A 23,644-nucleotide genomic window follows, 5' to 3' on the forward strand; every position below is an offset into this window, starting at 1 on the left:
GTCTACCCCACGCTGATCGGCCCGTGGAGACTGGGGTGAGTTTTAGCATGTAATATTACCGTGTTCGACACTAACTGCTATGATGAACATTTGACCCACATTAGATGAATGGTAAAACGTTGCCCACGGAATTATAAACGATCCCCCGCCCATCCGGTCAATATCAGATGATACGTAGAAACTTCTAGAAGTACGTCCAATTGAAATTTTTGATCTCGCACAGATTCCTACCAAACTGTATTTCATCATCAATATAATGTATTTGGGGCTATAAATCACGTTCTGGAGAAAGCTGCAGAAAGAGATGAAAACATACTTATACTTTAGATCATATTTTAGTATGAATATGTGAATGAAAAAGTTTAATCTAGCAATAGAATTAAAAAAGTTATAGCCCTGCAAAGAAGGGGAACTTATCCATGTTAAATAGAGCTGGCAACGGATGGTATATCATGAATTTAACCTTAGGCAATCAAAGTGTTAATTGACCTGCCTGGTTAAATAAAGGTTAAATAAAATGAACAATAAACAAGCTGACGGTAAACGGGTTGTCTTGACGTTTCATCCAGCCTGTCCCTGGACACTTCTGTGATTCCAAATTGCATTTGCAAAAAAGAAAGTCTGATTTGTTTCCAAACAGTCAAAGTCACATTGAGAATCTTCCAGCATACGTACCGTCAGGGGAGTTGGTCTGCGTCCTCCTCCCAGCTCCTGTGCGTCTGCGCGGGGGACAAACACACCAGTCAGAGCCACAAAGCGGGTATTCAATTTAACAGGCATTGCAAAACGAAATTCAAGGACTTTCAAGTACTTTTCGAAGCACTATTTTTCATTTTAAAAGGGCATTTAACTCATTCCCCGCCAACAACGATTATACTCGTTATTGGGCGCCATCCTTTGAACGCCAACAACGAGTATACTCTTTATTTTTAAATTATGTTTGTGTAGGTTTTTTATTGGTTTTTGCTACCGGGCAGTCGGATAGAGAGAGAGAGAGAGAGAGGAGGAATGGGAGAAACGACCCCCCCCCCCCTTTCATGCATTCATGATGAAACATAATACCTATTATATACATTTGATTTGGGAATAGTAGCGTGTGCAGGCAAGAAACGCCAAAGCTTATAGTAGAATACACGTATAAGGCTATAACTCACAATTACCCCAGACCACTCTGAAATTATACTTATATTCACCACAGGATAACGCTCGAACATATGCATGGTAAAATGATCTCTTTTTTGCATCTTGGCCGGAAGAAAGTCACTGTCAAATGACCATAGTATTGTCCCCATAGCTATAATATAGAATATAGATATAGCTCTACAAACGAGGTGACGCAGGTGTCTTTAAACCATGGCATAGCTACAATGGGACCTGGCTAATGGCTGGCGCAGAATGAATTAAAAGGATACAACTCACTTTAAAATGCTGGGATCCAATATTTATGGCTTAAAATCAGGCACTTTACGCACTTCAAGGACCTTGTGCGAACCCTGTGAATTGAACATTGATGAGTGGATCAATCGCCACTCATCAGTGAAAACCCTCTTTCCTTTTCGGCGCACGGTGCAACATTAACATGTTAATATGTAACTGTCGCAGGGCATTCTGCTGGGTGCCATTCAGCATTTGGCTGGAAAACACACTGAGGCGATATCTCCTCCAGGCTGAAATTGATTGGCTTTTTTTTCTGTCAGCGGCTAATCCTCCCTGGCAACAGTGAACCCATTAGAACAGCGTCAGAAGTGCAAACCCGTCCATTTTTTAATCCATCGTCAAAACCAAAACAATCAATGTAATGGATATGTTTTCAGTCGACAACAGGCAACAGTCTAATCCGTTTAAGTGTGGAGCAGTCTGGGTAGCCCCCCTCCCCCCCGCAGTCTGTGTAGCCCCCCCCTCCCCCCTCAGTCTGGGTAGCCCCCCCCCCCCCCCCCCCCTCGTGATTCAAGACAAATTGTTGTCTTCAATCAGCTGAATGTTTTGTGCCTGGAGTGGACTGGGTTCTACTGTGGAAAACTCCTTCGCCCTATCCCTCACCCCTCCTTCCCTATCCCTCACCCCTCCTTCCCTTCCCTCACCCCTCCTTCCCTTCTCTCACCCCTCCTTCCCTTCCCTCACCCCTCCTTCCCTTCCCTCACCCCTCCTTCCTTATCCCTCACCCCTCCTTCCCTTCCCTCACCCCTCCATCCTTATCCCTCACCCCTCCTTCCCTTCCCTCACCCCTCCTTCTCTATCCCTCACCCCTCCTTCCTTATCCCTCACCCCTCCTTCCCTTCCCTCACCCCTCCTTCCCTTCCCTCACCCCTCCTTCCTTATCCCTCACCCCTCCTTCCCTTCCCTCACCCCTCCTTCTCTATCCCTCACCCCTCCTTCCTTATCCCTCACCCCTCCTTCCCTATCCCTCACCCCTCCTTCCCTTCCCTCACCCATCCTTCTCTATCCCTCACCCCTCCTTCCCTATCCCTCACCCCTCCTTCCCTTCCCTCACCCCTCCTTCCCTTCCCTCACCCCTCCTTCTCTATCCCTCACCCCTCCTTCCCTATCCCTCACCCCTCCTTCCCTTCCCTCACCCCTCCTTCCTTATCCCTCACCCCTCCTTCCCTATCCCTCACCCCTCCTTCCCTTCCTTCACCCCTCCTTCCCTATCCCTCACCCCTCCTTCCCTATCCCTCACCCCTCCTTCCCTTCCCTCACCCCTCCTTCTCTATCCCTCACCCCTCCTTCCCTATCCCTCACCCCTCCTTCCCTTCCCTCACCCCTCCTTCCCCATCCCTCACCCCTCCTTCCCTATCCCTCACCCCTCCTTCCTGTGCCCCTCACCCCCTCCTCCTGTGCCTCACCTAACACATGGTCATCCCTTCCCCGCCCCCTTCCTTTGTGTCCGATAAGGTTATAAGGTGAACTGACAAGAAGGTCTGAGAGCTTGACCTCCTGGCCAGAGAACGTTGAGTCCTCTACCAAACTTCCTAAACTAACTTGTATTAGATGTACCATGTTTTAACAAATTTGTATCAACCAAGATGATTTTACCTGATCCTCTTCGGTTCCACGACAGTTCCTTAACCCATTCTCTGCCACCACTTTGATCATCCTAAACCATTCTCTGCCAGCGCTATTTGTCTATGGAGATGTTCACCTTCTTTGCAGGGCTATAACTTTTTAAATTGTATTGCTAAATTGACATTACTATGGCCCATTCAACATCAATTATCTATCGTTCAGGATGTAGGAACGTTTTACTTTTTCATTCACACATTCATACGAAAATACCGTCTAGAGTATAAATATGTTTTTATCGTTTTCTGCAGTATTTCATAGAACGTGAGATATAGGCATAAATGCAAATATTAGATTATCAAATGCAGTTTAATACCGATCCATGCTATATTAAAAATTTAAACTGTACATGGTCCTAAACGTTATGACTGATCATCTGCGGGTGAACGGAGGGGGGGGGGGGGGGGGGGGTCGTTTATAATTCTGTGACCGACGTTAAATGATTTATGTAGTATGGGTGATATATTGATCAGAGCAGTTTGTATCGAAAATGATAAAGAAAAACGCTGAAACTCACGTCCGTCTCCTCGTACCGTTGGGCGATGAGAGTGGAACAAACAGATCCCAGTTATGTGGTGGGGATCAAGGCAATCCAGTTCCGGTTTGTATAATACTAATATACGCCCAAATCATGTTGTTTATTGAGTTATGGCAACGATCCATGTCCACGGTGTGTGGATTGAGTCCCGGGACGATAAACGAGTGGCCGGACGGAATTAGGGGACGGACCGAGCTGAAACGGGCATTTCCGGTTTGGCAACTCGCCGATCGACCACCAGGTGGCGGTATTGAAGCGTTGCAGAGTTGTGATGACTCCCGCAGCATATGACAAGGCTCCGTGGGTGAAATATGAATTCCATGACGAAAATATGAAATATGAACTTGAAACACGCTGTACAGCGATATTGGCAGACAACGCATGGCGGGCAATAACGCTGAACAGCGATTTTGGCGGGTAATGGGTTAAAAAATAAATGAATACCTGTGCAAATTAAATGTAAGACTTTTTAATACCTTTTAAGGCCTTGAATTGAGAATTATGAATTTAAGACTTTTTAAGACGTTGTAATACCCTGTGTTCTGTATGCACTGTTAGCACTATTAGCCCTGTACGCCCTGTTAGCACTGTTAGCCCTGTTAGCACTGTTAGCCCTGTTAGCCCTGTTAGCACTGTTAGCCCTGTTAGCCGTGTTAGCCCTGTGCGCCCTGTACGCACTGTTAGCCCTGTACGTCCAGTTAGCACTGTTAGCCCTGTACGCCCTGTACGCACTGTTAGCCCTGTACGTCCAGTTAGCCCTGTTAGCCCTGTACGCCCTGTTAGCCCTGTACGCATTCTGTCTCCCATAAGGACTTGGCAGTAGTGGAGAGGACCCTTAGTGAGGAGCTATCAAATGTGCAGACATGGCTGTCAGATAACAAACTATCTCTTCATCTAGGAAAAACAGAGGCCATCCTGTTCGGATCAAGGAAACGGCTTGGTAAAGAAATAGAAATGAAGGTAAGAGTAGGTGAGAAGCAAATAACAAACAAGGATTCTGTAGTATATCTAGGCTGCATAATGGACAAACATCTTACAGGAGAGGCCATGGCTAAAAAAGCCCACACTAAAATCTGCCAGAAAACGAAATTCCTAGCTAGACAAGGGGAACTACTGGACCAGGCAACACTTAAAATGCTAGCGGGCGCATTAGTACAAAGTCACTTTGACTATATGCTGCCACCTCCTGGTTTAGTGGCACTCCACAGGTCCTGAAAAACAAACTTCAGACAGCTCAAAACAAATTAATGAGAGTAGTCCTTAAGCTACCTCCACGCACTCACCTAGGGCCAACTTTCTTTAGGCAACTAAACTGGCTTCCGGTCAATAAAAGGGTAATTCACATCAAATTAGGTCTCACACACAAGATAGTTCAAAATACAGGTCCAAAATATCTATCTAATTATTTTAATCGATTCCGTGACAATCATTCATACTTCACTAGAAGGAGCAGTACGGATTTTATTCTGCCAAAATGTAACTCCCTAATACAAATACTTTTTTATATTCTGCAGCACTGGAGTGGAACAAGCTTCCAGTGGCCCTGAAAAACATCGAAGAGGGGGGACGTTTTAAACGTGCCACAAAGAAATGTCTAGCCAGTGAAGTATAGAATAGCCACGTCTAGGAAGGAGAGGGTAGGGAGTGTTTTTATGGGGTTGCTATATGTTTTATTATGATGCTCTGTTTTTTATTATGATGATCTATGTTTTATTATGATGCTCTGTTTTATTATGATGCTCTGTTTTATTATGTTTTATTATGATGCTCTATGTTTTATGATGTCTGTCCATGTCCAAAATCAGGGACCATGATGGAAATAAGTGCTTGCACTTTCTCATGTTTTTATCCCTTGGATGCTGTCTTTTACTCCACAATAAAAATCAATCAATCAATCACTGTTAGCACTGTTAGCCCTGTATGCACTGTTAGCACTGTTAGCCCTGTACGTCCAGTTAGCCCTGTACACCCTGTACGCACTGTTAGCCCTGTACGTCCAGTAGGGATGGGTACCGAATTCGGTACTTTTGAGGTACCGAACCGAAACACGTCGGTACTACCGAGTATCGAATCAAGTGAGAAACCGTTTTATTTTTATTTTTTTTTTTCTTCATGTCAACGTTCACACGCACAATATATGCGTACCTAGGATTTGACTTGATTCAACAACAAAGCAGTCGGAGCAATGACAAGCCGAAAACTGTCGAAATTGTAGTTATTTGAAGTTTGGATTTTTTTTACGACTGAGGTAGGTAAATTCAATTTCTTGAGACTAAAGTACAGAAAAAAGGTACCGTTGGGTACCGGTATCGATTCACAGGTACCGGTACCGGTATCGGTTCAAATGTGAAAGGTACCCATCCCTAACGTCCAGTTAGCCTTGTTAGCCCTGTGCGCCCTGTTAGCCCTGTACGCCCTGTTAGCCCTGTACGCACTGTTAGCACTCTTAGCCCTGTTAGCCCTGTACGTCCCGTTAGCCCTGTTAGCACTGTTAGCCCTGTTAGCCCTGTTAGCCCTGTGCGCCCTGTTAGCACTGTTAGCCCTGTGCGCCATGTTAGCACTGTGCGCCCTGTTAGCCCTGTGCGCCCTGTTAGCCCTGTGCGCCCTGTTAGCCCTGTGCGCCCTGTTAGCACTGTGCGCCCTGTTAGCACTGTTAGCCCTGTTAGCACTGTTAGCCCTGTTAGCACTGTTAGCCCGGTTAGCCCTGTGCGCCCTGTTAGCCCTGTTAGCCCGGTTAGCCCTGTGTGCCCCGTTAGCCCTGTTAGCCATGTGCGCCCTGTTAGCACTGTTAGCCCTGTGCGCCCTGTTAGCCCTGTTAGCCCTGTGCGCAGCCTCACCGCGCTCGCTGGGGTCCTCCGGGTCAGGCGTGGTGCTGTGCAGGCTGGACATGTCTCCTCGTCTCCTCTGTTTGTGCCTCTGTTAGCCCCGTTAGCCCTGTACGTCCAGTTAGCCCTGTTAGCCCTGTATGCCCTGTTAGCCCTGTGCGCCATGTTAGCCCTGTTAGCCCTGTGCGCCCTGTTAGCACTGTACGTCCAGTTAGCACTGTTAGCCCTGTACGCCCTGTGCGCCCTGTTAGCCCTGTGCGCCCTGTTAGCACTGTTAGCCCTGTGCGCCCTGTTAGCCGTGTGCGCCCTGTTAGCACTGTGCGCCCGGTTAGCCCTGTGCGCCCTGTGCGCCCTGTTAGCACTGTTAGCCCTGTGCGCCCTGTTAGCCCTGTTAGCCCTGTGCGCAGCCTCACCGCGCTCGCTGGGGTCCTCCGGGTCAGGCGTGGTGCTGTGCAGGCTGGACATGTCTCCTCGTCTCCTCTGTCTGTGCCTCCGCCTGGATTGGAACTCTGCATACTCCTACACAATAACAATAATAAAATATCACCAATCGCAGGTCGAAATTAACACAGGGTTAACATTTGACAACAGGGTTTAGGGTTCATTATCGGCGTGTTTCATTTCAGCAGCGGTTCCAAACATGCAATCACCCAATCATTCAACACCTGGTCACCACATCTCTTGCTCTCAACGTCCTTAACCCTTTCACTGCCACACGACAGCCGGTTAACCCTTTCACTGTCACAATACAGAAGGTTAGCCCTTTACTATCACACAACCGACGGCAATGCTCCATCATTAGCATCTAATGCATGCTAATGATGGAGCATCACCGTCGGTTGTGTGATGGTAAAGGGTTAACCTTCTGTCGTGTGGCAGTGAAAGGGTTAAAAGGAAGACAACACAGCGGAATAACATATCTGTATCATTAATGTAATATAAACTAAAGAAAAGAGAGATCATTACCTCAGGCGACGCGAAGCCTAAATATTCCCAGTCCCACGTTCCGCCAGCGAAACTGTCCGGGAAGAGAGAGAAGCACCAACTTAAATTGTGATTTAATAATAATAATAATACATTTATTTTATATAGCGCCTTACATAAAGTATCTCAAAGCACTTTACAGACATTGCATTACAGTATATGGACAAACACAGTACATGGACAAACACAGTACATGGACGTTCACAATGGTGGGGATACTACAGAGAAAGGGAGACAGCTTAGAGACAAGACAGAGATAAAATGTAAGTATGAGTATGGCGAGAAAACCAGAATCTGAATTTTGCAGGATATCGTTGGTGACGTTAACAAGAGCAGATTCTGTGCTGTGGTGTGTTTGGAAGCCTGATTGAAAGGGTTAAAAAAGGGAGTTGTTCTGAAGGTGGGTGTGGAGTTGGTTGGAGATAATCTTTTCAAGTATTTTGGAGAGGAATGGTAGGTTGGAGATTGGCCTGTAGTTACTGATGGGCACTTGTTAAGAGGTTAAATGTAGTGCTGTCAGGCGATAAATTTTATCTAATTAATTACAGGAGTTGTAATGAATTAATCTAATTAATCGCATTTTAATCTCATAACCATTTTAGGCCTGATACTTTATAATCTATAATCATATTTCAAATTGCATGTGTCTGGATGGCAGAATTCAGTACTGTATCTACAAAACCTTGTGTTTAATCATCTTCCATTTATTCATTTGCTTAGATTTTTCAGGTCTGGTCAATTTTAGCATGGTGTTATTCACAGTCAAAGATAATTTTCTTTTATTGATATTCTCATTTGGTTCATTACAATTTACTCAAGCCTAGTAACAGACAGTATTTCTGACACTGGGAATACATTCCCTGAGATCCATAGATGTCCCTAGAATCAGATACCAAGAACATGCAAATGGACCATTTTTGAGTTCATTTTCAGAATGCGATAATTTGCTGTGTAATTAATTAATCTAATTAACGCGATAAACTGACAGCACTAGTTAAATGTAACACTTTTTAAGACCAATACCAATTTCACAAACATACTAGCAAAAGAAAAACATACTGTAGTGACACTGAACTGGCGGCTGCACTGCCAATTTGAGTTCTTGCACGTCCCATACAAGCTCTCACGTCCCACGTCCCATACAAGCTATCACGTCCCACGTCCCATACAAGCTCTCACGTCCCACGTCCCATACAAGCTCTCACGTCCCACGTCCCATACAAGCTATCACGTCCCACGTCCCATTCAAGCTCTCACGTCCCACGTCCCATACAAGCTCTCACGTCCCACGTCCCATACAAGCTCTCACGTCCCACGTCCTATACAAGCTCTCACGTCCCACGTCCCATACAAGCTCTCACGTCCGTCCCATACAAGCTCTCACGTCCCACGTCCCATACAAGCTCTCACGTCCCACGTCCCATACAAGCTCTCACGTCCCACGTCCCATACAAGCTCTCACGTCCCACGTCCCATACAAGCTCTCACGTCCGTCCCATACAAGCTCTCACGTCCCACGTCCCATACAAGCTCTCACGTCCCACGTCCCATACAAGCTCTCACGTCCCACGTCCCATACAAGCTCTCACGTCCCACACAAGCTCTCATGTCCCACGTCCCATACAAGCTCTCACGTCCCACGTCCTATACAAGCTCTCACGTCCCACGTCCCATACAAGCTCTCACGTCCCACGTCCCATACAAGCTCTCACGTCCGTCCCATACAAGCTCTCACGTCCCACGTCCCATACAAGCTCTCACGTCCCACGTCCCATACAAGCTCTCACGTCCGTCCCATACAAGCTCTCACGTCCGTCCCATACAAGCTCTCACGTCCCACGTCCCATACAAGCTCTCACGTCCCACGTCCCATACAAGCTATCACGTCCCACACAAGCTCTCATGTCCCACGTCCCATACAAGCTATCACGTCCCACATCCCATACAAGCTCTCGCCAGATGCACCAAGCTCCCAGTAGCCCCGCGAAAAACAACTACTTGAATACAAAAACATTTTATATAGCGGCTGATTGGCGCAGTGGGCAAGGCGCTCGCCTCTAACGCAGGAGACGCTGGGTTCGAGCCCAGCTCTCGGCGTTGCTACCGGCTGGCCGGTCGTTCATACTAACACAATTGGCAAGTGTTAGAGGGTGGGAAAGCCGGTGGGTGGGGATTTGACGTCGTGGACAGCGACTCCTACAGGTCGGTTTGGTGACGCTGGTGCGACGGAAGCAGGAAGTGACGGGGGCAGCGTGAGCCTCCCACGGTCCCACGCGTTACTCGTCGCCACTGAGAGTTCGAGCTGCTGCGGTGAAAAGATGCGACAGGCTGCCTCCTCGTGTACCGGAGGGGACGCGTGAATACTTTCCCCAAGGTGGTTGTCCTTCCGCGTTCGGTTTGTGCGGCCTGATTGGCCACTGACGCTTCTCTCAGCGCCCAATCGCGTTAGCCCTACTATCGCCTAACTCGCTACCGCCGTGCACAATATACTAAAACTATCGCCTAACTCGCTACCGCCGTGCACAATATACTAAAACGAACTAGCCTACACCAAGAGATGAAAACAATACGTTATTTATATTGATGTGATGTCGATTGATATGAATAGCTAGTTATGTTAATATAGAGAGATGAAAACAATACGTTTATATTGATGTGATGACGATTGATATGAATAGCGCGTTACGTTAACACAATGGCGCCCGACCACGGAGATCTCCGTGTTTCGATTCCACCCGTTGTGGACAGAAGCACGGATATATCCGTGGCAAGTTGTTATTGCTTTTATTCCATTTTAATAACCTATTCAAGGTCGCCGAGCGGCACTGCAGATTTACCCTACTCTTTGAATTCGCCAACGTGCATTACCGGCCAGATCCTCTTAGGGGTGCTATCGCGATAATAGAGTGTTCCCTGTGGCAGAAGTTGTCTTTTTTTTTTGGATCTCTAATGTAGTTTTCTACTCATCTGAAGCAATAGCTATTGTCTGTTGCACGGGATACGTTTTGAATTGCGGATTTCACTATGCAATAAGGGGATTTATCATCAGCCAATGGACATATCGATCTACCAGATGTCGATCGATAACGGGGAAATGCTTGGGGGGATCCAACCGGCTCATGGTAAGATCTTTTTCACGTAAATTACACACCGATCGAGCCTTGTTATGATACGATACGATCGGCCTATGTGGCTAGTTAGACGAACACGGTTATTGGTAATCAATAAGAAACGACGTCCCCCGCCCCCCCCCTTTCATGCATACATGCTTGAGGATCGTGCCGATCATATGCAGTTTGAGTTTTAACTGTAGCATCTGTATAACGGAAATGCCATTGGATATAACGTTAGCAGCTATTAGCCCTTTATGTAGCCATCCAGAAAATATACTAGACCAAATCCCGTATAACGCTTATATTCACGGCGCTATAAAATGAGAACGTATTGATTATTTTTTTTTCTTTAAGCCATTTTGAAGGGACGGTTTATGGACTCAATTGACAATGAGAATGGACAGATAGCAATACTATAAAGTATAGATTTAGCTCTACAAACAGCCCCACGTCTGTTTACATTTGCCGGTCCTCTAGAGATTTATTAGACGCATCCCAATGGCCCCGAATGTGTTAATATAGAGAGATGAAAACAACATGTAACGCGCTGCGTCCCGGACCCGGCGTCATTTGCCGAATGTCTTCCCCCCACTCTGTCTCCCGCTCTTCCTCTCTCTCTCTCTCTCGCAGTGGTTCCCAAAGTCGGGGTCGCGACCCAAAGGTGGGCCGCGAGCAGCCACGGGTGGGCTGCGAGATGATTATCAAAAAAATAAAAAATATATATATATATTTTTTTGTCAGGCCACTGAACTTAGAAGCAGGCCAGGACAGTGTTTCTAGTTGTATTCTATTCTATTGTATTCTAAAATGTGACTATATGGTTTTATATTAACTTAATAAATAAATAAAAACAAAAAAAATCTACTTATTTCAACGAACATTTCAAACTAAATAACAGATTATGCACATAAAACGCTGAAAACAACCGAAGCAACAATAGTATTTTAATGAGGCTATTATTATTATCATTATTATTTTGCAACAAGTTAGCCCTCTCATAAATAGCACATATAAATGAATAACTAACTTGAACTAACTTAATAGGATTGAAGTGATATTTGGCTTAAAAAATCGATCGCATGACAAAAAAAATAAAGCCTGATTTTCTGGGTCCTGGCCTGAAAAGTTTGGGAACCCCTGCTCTACTGGACTGCCCAGTAGCAAAAAGCGATAAACGCTAAAAAATGTATCTTAAAAAAAAAGATATATATAGAGAGAAAAACAATACGTTATTTATATTGATGTGATGCCGATTGATATGAATAGCGCGTTACTTTACTATAGAGAGATGAAAACAATACGTTATTTATATTGATGTGATGTCGATTGATATGAATAGCGCGTTACGTTAACACTTTGGTTGCCTAAGGTTAAATTCATGATATACCATAGATTGCCAGCGCTATTTGTCTATGGAGAAAGTCCCCTTCTTTGCAGGGCTATAACTTTTTAAATTCTATTGCTACATTGCCATTATTAGGGCCCATTCAAAGTCCTATATGTATTGCTCATTGTGTAGCAACGTTAAACTTTTTCATTCACATATTCATAGTAAAGTATGGTCTAATGTATAAGTATGTTTTCATCTCTTTCTGCAGCTTTCTCCAGAACGTGATCTATAGCCCCAAATACATTATATTGATGATGCAATACAGTTTTATGGCAATCAGCGCGATATAAAAAATTACAACTAGACGTACTTCTAGAAGTTACTACACGTCATCTGATGTTGACCGGATGGGCTAGGGGCCGTTTATAATTCCGTGGGCAGCGTTATACCAATCATCTAATGTGGGTCAAATGTTGATAATAGCAGTTAGTATCGAAGACGGTAACGTTACACGCTGAAACTCACCCCAGTCTCCGCGCGCCGTTGGGCGATCATCGTAGAGTTGAAATCTTATCATTATGGGATGTAAATTTACCCGGTCCATCTCCAGCTTGTATAATGGTATATACGTCCAAATCATGTTGTTTATCGAGTTATTGGCAATCGATCACTGTGTAGCGTGACGAGCCAGAGTCGCGGGACCTATAGCGAGCACCCGGAAGTACTACGGACGTAGCACAACCTCTATGCCACTTCCTGTTAAAGCGATTGCGCCGATCGGCCACCAGATGGCGCTCCTGAACCGCCAGAGAGCTCAGTGGGTCCTGTTGGTGGATCTCAGGCCAGCGGAGGGGACATATGAATCCGATCGCAGATTTTTGAAATATTGATATAAGGACGCTGTACAGCGTCCCCCGGCAACTTGAGCATGGCCAGCAATGACGTCAAAACACGTTTCATGGCAGTCAAAGTGTTAATGTAGAGAGATGAAAACAATACGAGGAAATGGGCTGTGGAACTGAAGGACTTGGGCTGTGGAACTGAAAGCTAGGCGCAACGCGATTGGGCGCTGAGAGAAGCGTCAGTGGCCAATCAGGCTGCGCAAACCGAACGCGGAAGGACAACCACCTTGGGGAAAGTATTCACGCAGAGGGGACATGTGATGCAAGGCTTCTGTCCTCACTACAACCGACCTGTGGGAGGCATAGTCTAGCAACGTTCAAGACAGGGGAGGGAAGAATTGGATATACGAATTGGATATACGAAATTGGGATGGGAGAAAAATAGAAAATGTGGAGAAAAAGCGGATAAAAAAAAAAAAACATTTCATATATTTAATATTATTTAATCTCCAGACAGATCTCCTCCCAAAAAAAAGATACCTGTACAAATGAAATGTAAGACGTTTTAATACTTTTTAAGGCATTCAATTGAGAATAATGAATTTAATACTTTGTAAGACTTTAAAGCCCCCCGCAGAGACCTGCCTGCTGGCTGTTTGCCTCACCTGTGTCTGGGGGTCTCGGGGGAGTCGTTGGGGGCCACTCCTCTGGTTAGGGTTAAGGGTTACCTGCGTCTGGGGGTCTTGGGGGAGTCGTTGGGGGCCACTCCTCTGGTTAGGGTTAAGGGTTAAGGGTTACCTGCGTCTGGGGGTCTCGGGGGAGTCGTTGGGGGCCACTCGTCTAGTTAGGGTTAAGGGTTACCTGCGTCTGGGGGTCTCGGGGGAGTCGTTGGGGGCCACTCCTCTGGTTAGGGTTAAGGGTTAAGGGTTACCTGCGTCTGGGGGTCTCGGGGGAGTCGTTGGGGGCCACTCCTCTGGTTAGGGTTAAGGGTTACCTGCGTCTGGGGGTCTCGGGGGAGTTGTTGGGGGCCACTCCTCTAGTTAGGGTTAAGGGTTACCTGCGTCTCGGGGGAGTCGTTGGGGGCCACTCCTCTAGTTAGGGTTAAGGGTTACCTGCGTCTGGGGGTCTCGGGGGAGTCGTTGGGGGCCACTCCTCTAGTTAGGGTTAAGGGTTACCTGCGTCTCGGGGGAGTCGTTGGGGGCCACTCCTCTAGTTAGGGTTAAGGGTTACCTGCGTCTGGGGGTCTCGGGGGAGTCGTTGGGGGCCACTCCTCGGGCCACAGAGGCCAGGAGCTCCTGTCTCTTCTGCTGCACCAGTCGCGCCGCGCGGACGATCCTGTGCCGCGGCGTCCGCAGGTAGGGCCGGTTGACCTTCTGAGCCAAGTCCTCCGTCACCATCTCCAGGTCCGTCTGAGTGGGAGGAGCATTATTAACCCTAACCCGTCTGAGTGGGAGGAGCATTATTAACCCTAACCCGTCTGAGTGGGAGGAGCATTATTAACCCTAACCCGTCTGAGTGGGAGGAGCATTATTAACCCTAACCCGTCTGAGTGGGAGGAGCATTATTAACCCTAACCCGCCTGAGTGGGAGGAGCATTATTAACCCTAACCCGTCTGAGTGGGAGGAGCATTATTAACCCTAACCCGTCTGAGTGGGAGGAGCATTATTAACCCTAACCCGTCTGAGTGGGAGGAGCATTATTAACCCTAACCCGTCTGAGTGGGAGGAGCATTAATAACCCTAACCCGTCTGAGTGGGAGGAGCATTATTAACCCTAACCCGTCTGAGTGGGAGGAGCATTATTAACCCTAACCCGTCTGAGTGGGAGGAGCATTATTAACCCTAACCCGTCTGAGTGGGAGGAGCATTACTAACCCTAACCCGTCTGAGTGGGAGAAGCATTATTAACCCTAACCCGTCTGAGTGGGAGGAGCATTATTAACCCTAACCCGTCTGAGTGGGAGGAGCATTATTAACCCTAACCCGTCTGAGTGGGAGGAGCATTATTAACCCTAACCCGTCTGAGTGGGAGGAGCATTATTAACCCTAACCCGTCTGAGTGGGAGGAGTGTTGGTTAGTCGGCTGCTTGACTGAGATTGATTAAGGTTTGTTTGTTGCAGATACATTATTAGAATAGAATAGATAGAATATAATTACTTTATTGATACGGAGGGAAATTCAGCATTGCAGATCGCTCACAATAAACATTTAGGTAGTCAAAAATAGTTAGTCCGCAATTGGTTGTCTTTTTTTCATGAAGGTCAAGGTACTCTTTCTGTTGCTATGCCGATGCATTAAGAGGTATATGACCTGTGTTGGAGCATCGAACGTGTCGTGTCGGCGACAGAGGTCCAGACGGATCGGTCCACTTGAGGAGTTCAATAAGTTGCCTGATCTCAAACACTAAAGCCTGGGACATTTATTGCGATCCAGAGCCTTCAATTTCATCATAACACAGCAATGTTATGTTGTGCCAATTACCGACTTTCAATGCCTTGCTTTTCCATGATTTCAAGCACTTCCGTGACAAACGGCCAAAATTTCAAATTCAACACACTTTAAGGATTTTCAAGGCCCATGGGAGTCCTGGCAGTTTACCTCTCATGAATTATAAAATGCCCAAAAAAAATCCACACGGATCCACCAACAACACATAAGCCGGCAGAAAAATACATGTTGTGTCTATATTGGCTTATATGATGACATAACACTAAATATTTCACTGAGAAGCCAGCATGTGTGCGTGAGCATCAGAGAACTGGGAGGCTTTGATCTCACATCTCTAATGATCCATGTTAAGTCGGCCCTGCTGAGAACGTACTGGTGTCTGTCTGGCTAAAAGCTCTGCCCCGCTGAGAACATACTGGAGTCTGTCTGGCTAAAAGCTCTGCCCTGCTGAGAACGTACTGGAGTCTGTCTGGCTAAAAGCTCTGCCCTGCTGAGAACGTACTGGAGTCTGTCTGGCTAAAAGCTCTGCCCTGCTGAGAACATACTGGAGTCTGTCTGGCTAAAAGCTCTGCCCCGCTGAGAACATACTGGAGTCCGTCTGGCTAAAAGCTCTGCCCTGCTGAGAACGTACTGATGTCTGTCTGGCTAAAAGCTCTGCCCTGCTGAGAACGTACTGGTGTCTGTCTGGCTAAAAGCTCTGCCCTGCTGAGAACGTACTGGTGTCTGTCTGGCTAAAAGCTCTGCCCTGCTGAGAACGTACTGGAGTCTGTCTGGCTAAAAGCTCTGCCCCGCTGAGAACATACTGGAGTCCGTCTGGCTAAAAGCTCTGCCCTGCTGAGAACGTACTGATGTCTGTCTGGCTAAAAGCTCTGCCCCGCTGAGAACGTACTGGAGTCTGTCTGGTTAAAAGCTCTGCCCTGCTGAGAACGTACTGGAGTCTGTCTGGCTAAAAGCTCTGCCCCGCTGAGAACGTACTGGTGTCTGTCTGGCTAAAAGCTCTGCCCCGCTGAGAACGTACTGGAGTCTGTCTGGCTAAAAGCTCTGCCCTGCTGAGAACGTACTGGAGTCTGTCTGGCTAAAAGCTCTGCCCTGCTGAGAACGTACTGATGTCTGTCTGGCTAAAAGCTCTGCCCTGCTGAGAACGTACTGATGTCTGTCTGGCTAAAAGCTCTGCCCCGCTGAGAACGTACTGGAGTCTGTCTGGCTAAAAGCTCTGCCCTGCTGAGAACGTACTGGAGTCTGTCTGGCTAAAAGCTCTGCCCTGCTGAGAACGTACTGGAGTCTGTCTGGTTAAAAGCTCTGCCCTGCTGAGAACATACTGGTGTCTGTCTGGCTAAAAGCTCTGCGCTGCTGAGAACGTACTGGTGTCTGTCTGGCTAAAAGCTCTGCGCTGCTGAGAACGTACTGGAGTCTGTCTGGCTAAAAGCTCTGCCCTGCTGAGAACGTACTGGTGTCCGTCTGGCTAAAAGCTCTGCCCTGCTGAGAACGTACTGGAGTCTGTCTGGCTAAAAGCTCTGCGCTGCTGAGAACGTACTGGTGTCTGTCTGGCTAAAAGCTCTGCCCTGTTGAGAACGTACTGGTGTCCGTCTGGCTAAACGCTTGTTACCTGCATGAGCTCGTAAATCTCCTTCTTGGTGCTCTTGGGCTCCAGAAAGAACCCGTAGGGATAAGAGCACTTGAGGACGCGCCGGGTCTTCAGGAGCTCGAGGACGGCGTCTTCGATGAAGGTAGTGTCCGGCGGACCTCCTTCCCCTGGGAGAGAGAGAGGGAGGGAGAGAGGGAGGGAGAGGGAGGGAGAGGGAGGGAGGGGGACAGAGGGAGATGGAGAGAGAGAGGGAGGGAGAGGGAGAGAGAGGGGGAAAGAGCGGAAGGGAGGGAGAGAGAGAGGGAGAGTGAGGGAGAGGGAGGGAGGGGGAGAGAGGGGGAGGGAGGGGGAGGGAGAGAGGGGGAGAGGGAGGGAGGGAGGGAGAGAGGGGGAGAGGGAGGGAGGGGGAGGGAGTGGGAGGGAGGAAGAGAGAGGGATAGAGGGGGGGAGGTAGGGAGGGAGAGAGAGAGGGGGAGAGGGAGGGAGGGGGAGGAGAGAGAGGGGGAGGGAGAGAGGGAGTGAGATGGGGAGGAGAGATAGATGGATGGAGAGAGAGGGGGAGAGGGGGATGGAGGGAGAGAGAGGGAGAGAGGGAGGGGGAGAGAGAGGGGGAGTGAGATGGGGAGGAGAGATAGAGGGATGGAGAGAGAGGGGGAGAGAGGGGGATGGAGGGAGAGAGGGAGGGAGTGGGAGAGAGAGGGAGGGAGGGCGAGAGAGGGAGGGGGAGAGAGGGAGAGGGAGGGGAGGGAGGGGGAGGGATGGGGAGAGAGAGGGAGGGATAGAGGGATAGAGAGAGAGAGGGAGGGAGATAGCGAGGGAGGGGGAGAGAGAGGGAGGGAGAGGGAGGGGGAGAGGGAGGGGGAGGGATGGGGAGAGGGAGGGAGGGTGAGAGAGAGGGAGGGAGAGAGAGAGGGAGAGAGAGGGAGGGGGAGAGAGAGGGAGGGAGAGAGGGATGGAGAGAGGGAGAGAGAAAGAGGGAGGGGGAGAGAGAGAGAGGGGGAGGGAGAGAGAGAGAGAGAGAGAGAGAGAGAGAGAGAGAGAGAGAGAGGGGGAGGAGAGAGAGGGAGGGGGAGAGAGAGGGATGGGGAGAAATAGGGGGAGGAGAGAGAGGGAGGGAGGGGGAGAGAGAGAGGGGGAGGGGTAGAGAGAGGGAGGAGATAGGGGGAGGAGAGAGAGGGAGGGAGGGGGAGAGAGAGAGGGGGAGAGAGAGAGGGAGGATATAGAGAGGGAGGGAGGGAGGGAGGGAGAGGTGGAGGGGAGGGAGGGGGAGAGAGAGAGAGACAATCAGAAAGTAGGAAGGGTAGAGAGAGATACTGCATGGCGAGAAACATTAAAGCTGCAATAACTATTTTCTGAACACTAGGGGGCCACAAGTCGCCAGTAAAACACACTTTGTCACATATAAACATGACCAGGGTATCTGCAGGTTTCAAATTACATTTTTAAGACCCGTTTAATACCACAAGACACACCTGTTTAATACCACACCTGTTTAACCTCTTAGGCCCGATCCCTATATTAAGTAAATGGAAGATTGCTCCACTTCTACAATGTACATTTGCATGTTCTTGGCTTGCTTAAATTGTAATGAAACAATGGAGAATATGAATTATGATTTTTCTTTGCATATTTGACAGTGAATAACACCATGCTAAAAATGACCAGACATGGAAAAGGTACCTTCTTGAGATCATGTGTACAAGAAATCTAAGGAAATGAATAAAGGGAAGATGATTAAACAGAAGGTTTTGTAGATACAGTACTGAATTCTCCCATCCGGACCCATGCAATTTGAAATATTATTATAGAATATAGAATATGAGGCCTATAAATTACCTTATCATAGCCATGTTGCACATCTATGGATCGGGCCAAATCTACTCGTTCCAATGACCAGTCGTGCATGAAGAACCGAGAATGAAATCTAGTACAGGCGCATTAGGCAGCCAAAGCCGGAGGAAAAGCCGTGTTGACAAGTTTATTAAAATGTGTGTCTGTCTGAATCCATAATGGGGATGAGAGCTAGAGTGATGTCTGTCTGAATGCGTAATGGGGATGATAGCTAGAGTGATGTCTGTCTGGATGTGTAATGGGGATGAGAGCTAGAGTGATGGCTGTCTGAATGCGTAAGGGTTAGGGTGATGGCTGTCTGAATGCGTAAGGGTTAGGGTGATGTCTGTCTGGATGCGTAATAGGGATGAGAGCTAGAGTGATGTCTGTCTGAATGCGTAATGGGGATGAGAGCTAGAGTGATGTCTGTCTGAATGCGTAATAGGGATGAGAGCTAGAGTGATGTCTGTCTGAATGCGTAATGGGGATGAGAGCTAGAGTGATGTCTGTCTGAATGCGTAAGGGTGATGAGAGCTAGAGTGATGTCTGTCTGAATGCGTAAGGGTGATGAGAGCTAGAGTGATGTCTGTCTGAATGCGTAAAGGTTAGAGTGATGTCTGTCTGAATGCGTAAGGATTAGGGTGATGTCTGTCTGAATGCGTAAAGGTTAGAGTGATGTCTGTCTGAATGCGTAAGGATTAGGGTGATGTCTGTCTGAATGCGTAAGGGTGATGAGAGCTAGAGTGATGTCTGTCTGGATGCGTAATGGGGATGAGAGCTAGAGTGATGTCTGTCTGGATGCGTAAGGGTGATGAGAGCTAGAGTGATGTCTGTCTGAATGCGTAAGGGTGATGAGAGCTAGAGTGATGTCTGTCTGAATGTGTAATGGGGATGAGAGCTAGAGTGATGGCTGTCTGAATGTGTAATGAGGATGAGAGCTAGAGTGATGTCTGTCTGAATGTGTAATGGGGATGAGAGCTAGAGTGATGTCTGTCTGAATGTGTAATGGGGATGAGAGCTAGAGTGATGTCTGTCTGAATGTGTAATGGGGATGAGAGCTAGAGTGATGGCTGTCTGAATGTGTAATGAGGATGAGAGCTAGAGTGATGTCTGTCTGAATGCGTAATGGGGATGAGAGCTAGAGTGATGTCTGTCTGAATGCATAAGGGTTAGGGTGATGTCTGTCTGAATGCGTAAGGGTTAGGGTTAGGGTGGATGTAAGGGTTAGGGTTAGGGTGGATGTAAGGGTTAGGGTGGATGTTAGGGTTAGGGTGGATGTTAAGGTTAGGGTGGATGTAAGGGTTAGGGTGGATGTTAGGGTTAGGGTTCTGGACTCACGTCCTCTCAGCGCGCGGCTGAGTTGCTCCATCTTCTCCGTGGCCGTCTTCAACAGCCGCTGCTCCAGCTGCAGGAAGGACAGGCTGTTATTAACGAGCACTGCTCGGTCAAATTAATAATAATTCATTATAATAATAATAATACACTTTATTTGTAGAGCACCTTTCATACACGAATTACAGCCCCAAGTGCTTCACAGCAGTCATGTGTCAAGACGAGAAACAGACAATTTGCATAAAATTGGCAATATTATAGACAGGCATAAAATGGATAGAATTTATATTAAAACCTCACGGAAGAATTAGAAATAGATTTCTGTCATTATAATTTATAAAAAAAGATTGTAATATCTTTCTTATTGATTGTTTGGAAAAAGGGTCAGTCTTTCCCCACAGACCAGTTTATGGCGGCACAATGCAATATCAGACAGGGAACCCCCACCCCACGGGCCGGACACGTCTTCTTTAAGGCCTGACAACACACGTTAATTTCCCCACGGGCCGGACACGTCTTCTTTAAGGCTCGACAACACACGTTAATGTCCCCACGGGCCGGACATGTCTTCTTTAAGGCCCGACAACACACGTTAATTTCCCCACGGGCCGGACATGTCTTCTTTAAGGCCTGACAACACACGTTAATTTCCCCACGGGCCGGACATGTCTTCTTTAAGGCCCGACAACACACGTTAATGTCCCCACGGGCCGGACACATCTTCTTTAAGGCCCGACAACACACGTTAATGTCCCCACAGGCTGGATGCGTCTTCTTTAAGGCCCGACAACACATGCTAATGTCCCCATGGGCCGGACACGTCTTCTTTAAGGCCTACACGCTAATGTCCCCATGGGCCGGACACGTCTTCTTTAAGGCCCGACAACACACGCTAATGTCCCAGTGGGCCGGACACGTCTTCTTTAAGGCCCGACAACACACGTTAATATCCCCATGGGCCGGACACGTCTTCTTTAAGGCCCGACAACACACGTTAATGTACCCACGGGCTGGACAAGTCTTATTTAAGGCCCGACAACACACGTTAATGTCCCCACGGGCTGGACGCGTCTTCTTTAAGGCCCGACAACACACGTTAATGTCCCCATGGGCTGGACACGTCTTCTTTTTTTTTTATATACTTTTTCTCCTGTTTTTATATTTTTTCTCCCATCCCAATTTCGTGATTCTAATTCTTCCCTCCCCTGTCTTGAACGTTGCTAGACTATGCCTCCCACTGGTTGGCTGTAGTGAAGATAGAAGCCTTGCATCACGTGTCCCCTCCGGTACACGAGGAGGCAGCCTGTCGCATCTTTTCACCAGACAGCTCGAACTCTCAGTGGCGAGGAGTAACGTGTGGGAGGCTCACGCTGCCCCCGATACTTCCTGTTTCTGCTGTACAGGCGTCACCCAACCGACCTGTAGGAGTCGCTGTCCACAACGTCCAATCCCCACCCACTGGCTTCAGGGATTAAAGCAAAAAAAATTCTCCTGACTGAACATTTTTTCAGGCCAAGTCATATTCTTATTTTAACCTCCACTGTATTTTTTTTTAATAGCGTTAGCGTTTTAAGGGAGCCTACTTGTAGAGCCTACTGTCCTGACTGTGACTATAGACCCTACTGTTGTGGTTGTTGTGCCAGGCAGGGAGGCTGTGTGCTGGAGAGCGTGAATGCAAGTCTCGTGGCTAGCTTCTGATTGATGGTGAGCTAGCACCCTTTTCCCATTACTTTGAACCATTAACTAAACAGCTTGTTATCATACAAACAAGGGACTAAACACGTTTCGCAATTATGCCACAACAACAATGGACAGTCTCCTCCCCACCGTTTGTATATATTTTTTACCACCCACCCACCCCCTCCTAATGTAGTCTCCTCCTCATCATATGTATATATTTACTGTTAGGATCTCTGGGTAACAGTACTGTATATTTGCATATCATATATGTGACAAATGTAACAGTACTATATACCTGTAAGTCATGTACAGTATGTCCCCATGTCATAAATGTCATGTCATGTATGTTGTGTATGTCATAAATGTCACTATGAATTGAAAATGGGGGACCCTGATGATGTAAACAAGACAAACGTCTTTCTCTGGTCTGCATCCCCTAAGTGTGTAGTAGTGATTGCAGTGTGTAGTAGTGATTGTAGTGTGTAGTAGTGATTGCAGTGTGTAGTAGTGATTGCAGTGTGTAGTAGTGGTTGTAGTGTGTAGTAGTGGTTGTAGTGTGTAGCAGTGGTTGTAGTGTGTAGTAGTGGTTGTAGTGTGTAGTAGTGGTTGTAGTGTGTAGTAGTGGTTGTAGTGTGTAGTGTGTAGTAGTGGTTGTAGTGTGTAGTGTGTAGTAGTGATTGTAGTGTGTAGTAGTGGTTGTAGTGTGTAGTAGTGGTTGTAGTGTGTAGTAGTGATTGTAGTGTGTAGTAGTGATTGCAGTGTGTAGTAGTGATTGCAGTGTGTAGTAGTGGTTGTAGTGTGTAGTAGTGGTTGTAGTGTGTAGTGTGTAGTAGTGGTTGTAGTGTGTAGTAGTGGTTGTAGTGTGTAGTAGTGATTGTAGTGTGTAGTAGTGATTGCAGTGTGTAGTAGTGGTTGTAGTGTGTAGTAGTGGTTGTAGTGTGTAGTGTGTAGTAGTGGTTGTAGTGTGTAGTGTGTAGTAGTGATTGTAGTGTGTAGTAGTGGTTGTAGTGTGTAGTAGTGATTGCAGTGTGTAGTAGTGATTGTAGTGTGTAGTAGTGATTGCAGTGTGTAGTAGTGATTGCAGTGTGTAGTAGTGGTTGTAGTGTGTAGTAGTGGTTGTAGTGTGTAGCAGTGGTTGTAGTGTGTAGTAGTGGTTGTAGTGTGTAGTAGTGGTTGTAGTGTGTAGTGTGTAGTAGTGGTTGTAGTGTGTAGTGTGTAGTAGTGATTGTAGTGTGTAGTAGTGGTTGTAGTGTGTAGTAGTGGTTGTAGTGTGTAGTGTGTAGTAGTGGTTGTAGTGTGTAGTAGTGGTTGTAGTGTGTAGTAGTGGTTGTAGTGTGTAGTAGTGGTTGTAGTGTGTAGTGTGTAGTAGTGGTTGTAGTGTGTAGTGTGTAGTAGTGGTTGTAGTGTGTAGTAGTGGTTGTAGTGTGTAGTAGTGGTTGTAGTGTGTAGTAGTGGTTGTAGTGTGTAGTGTGTAGTAGTGGTTGTAGTGTGTAGTGTGTAGTAGTGGTTGTAGTGTGTAGTAGTGATTGTAGTGTGTAGTAGTGGTTGTAGTGTGTAGTAGTGGTTGTAGTGTGTAGTGTGTAGTAGTGGTTGTAGTGTGTAGTAGTGGTTGTAGTGTGTAGTAGTGGTTGTAGTGTGTAGTAGTGGTTGTAGTGTGTAGTGTGTAGTAGTGGTTGTAGTGTGTAGTGTGTAGTAGTGGTTGTAGTGTGTAGTAGTGGTTGTAGTGTGTAGTAGTGGTTGTAGTGTGTAGTAGTGGTTGTAGTGTGTAGTGTGTAGTAGTGGTTGTAGTGTGTAGTAGTGGTTGTAGTGTGTAGTAGTGATTGTAGTGTGTAGTAGTGGTTGTAGTGTGTAGTAGTGGTTGTAGTGTGTAGTAGTGGTTGTAGTGTGTAGTAGTGGTTGTAGTGTGTAGTAGTGGTTGTAGTGTGTAGTGTGTAGTAGTGGTTGTAGTGTGTAGCAGTGGTTGTAGTGTGTAGTAGTGGTTGTAGTGTGTAGCAGTGGTTGTAGTGTGTAGTAGTGGTTGTAGTGTGTAGTAGTGATTGTAGTGTGTAGTAGTGGTTGTAGTGTGTAGTGTGTAGT

At 47.1% G+C, this 23,644-nt stretch overlaps 1 protein-coding gene across 1 annotated transcript in view; it reads right to left on the reverse strand.

The window, feature by feature from the left end:
• The window catches only part of LOC311223561 (ankyrin repeat and IBR domain-containing protein 1-like), a 211,281-nt gene that overhangs the window by 7,549 nt on the left and 180,088 nt on the right, over window positions 1-23,644 (reverse strand). The window contains exons 14-19 of the mRNA XM_084308341.1: window positions 19,895-19,961; window positions 16,748-16,893; window positions 13,923-14,101; window positions 7,390-7,441; window positions 6,837-6,942; window positions 676-719 (exon numbers count right to left, since the gene is read on the reverse strand). Coding sequence (XP_084164467.1) covers window positions 676-719; window positions 6,837-6,942; window positions 7,390-7,441; window positions 13,923-14,101; window positions 16,748-16,893; window positions 19,895-19,961 — 594 coding nt within the window. The remainder of the gene's footprint in view (window positions 1-675; window positions 720-6,836; window positions 6,943-7,389; window positions 7,442-13,922; window positions 14,102-16,747; window positions 16,894-19,894; window positions 19,962-23,644) is intronic.

Source organism: Notolepis coatsorum (assembly GCF_963971535.1).
Source record: "Notolepis coatsorum genome assembly, chromosome: 2".
In the NCBI taxonomy this organism is placed as follows: Eukaryota; Metazoa; Chordata; class Actinopteri; order Aulopiformes; family Paralepididae; genus Notolepis; species Notolepis coatsorum.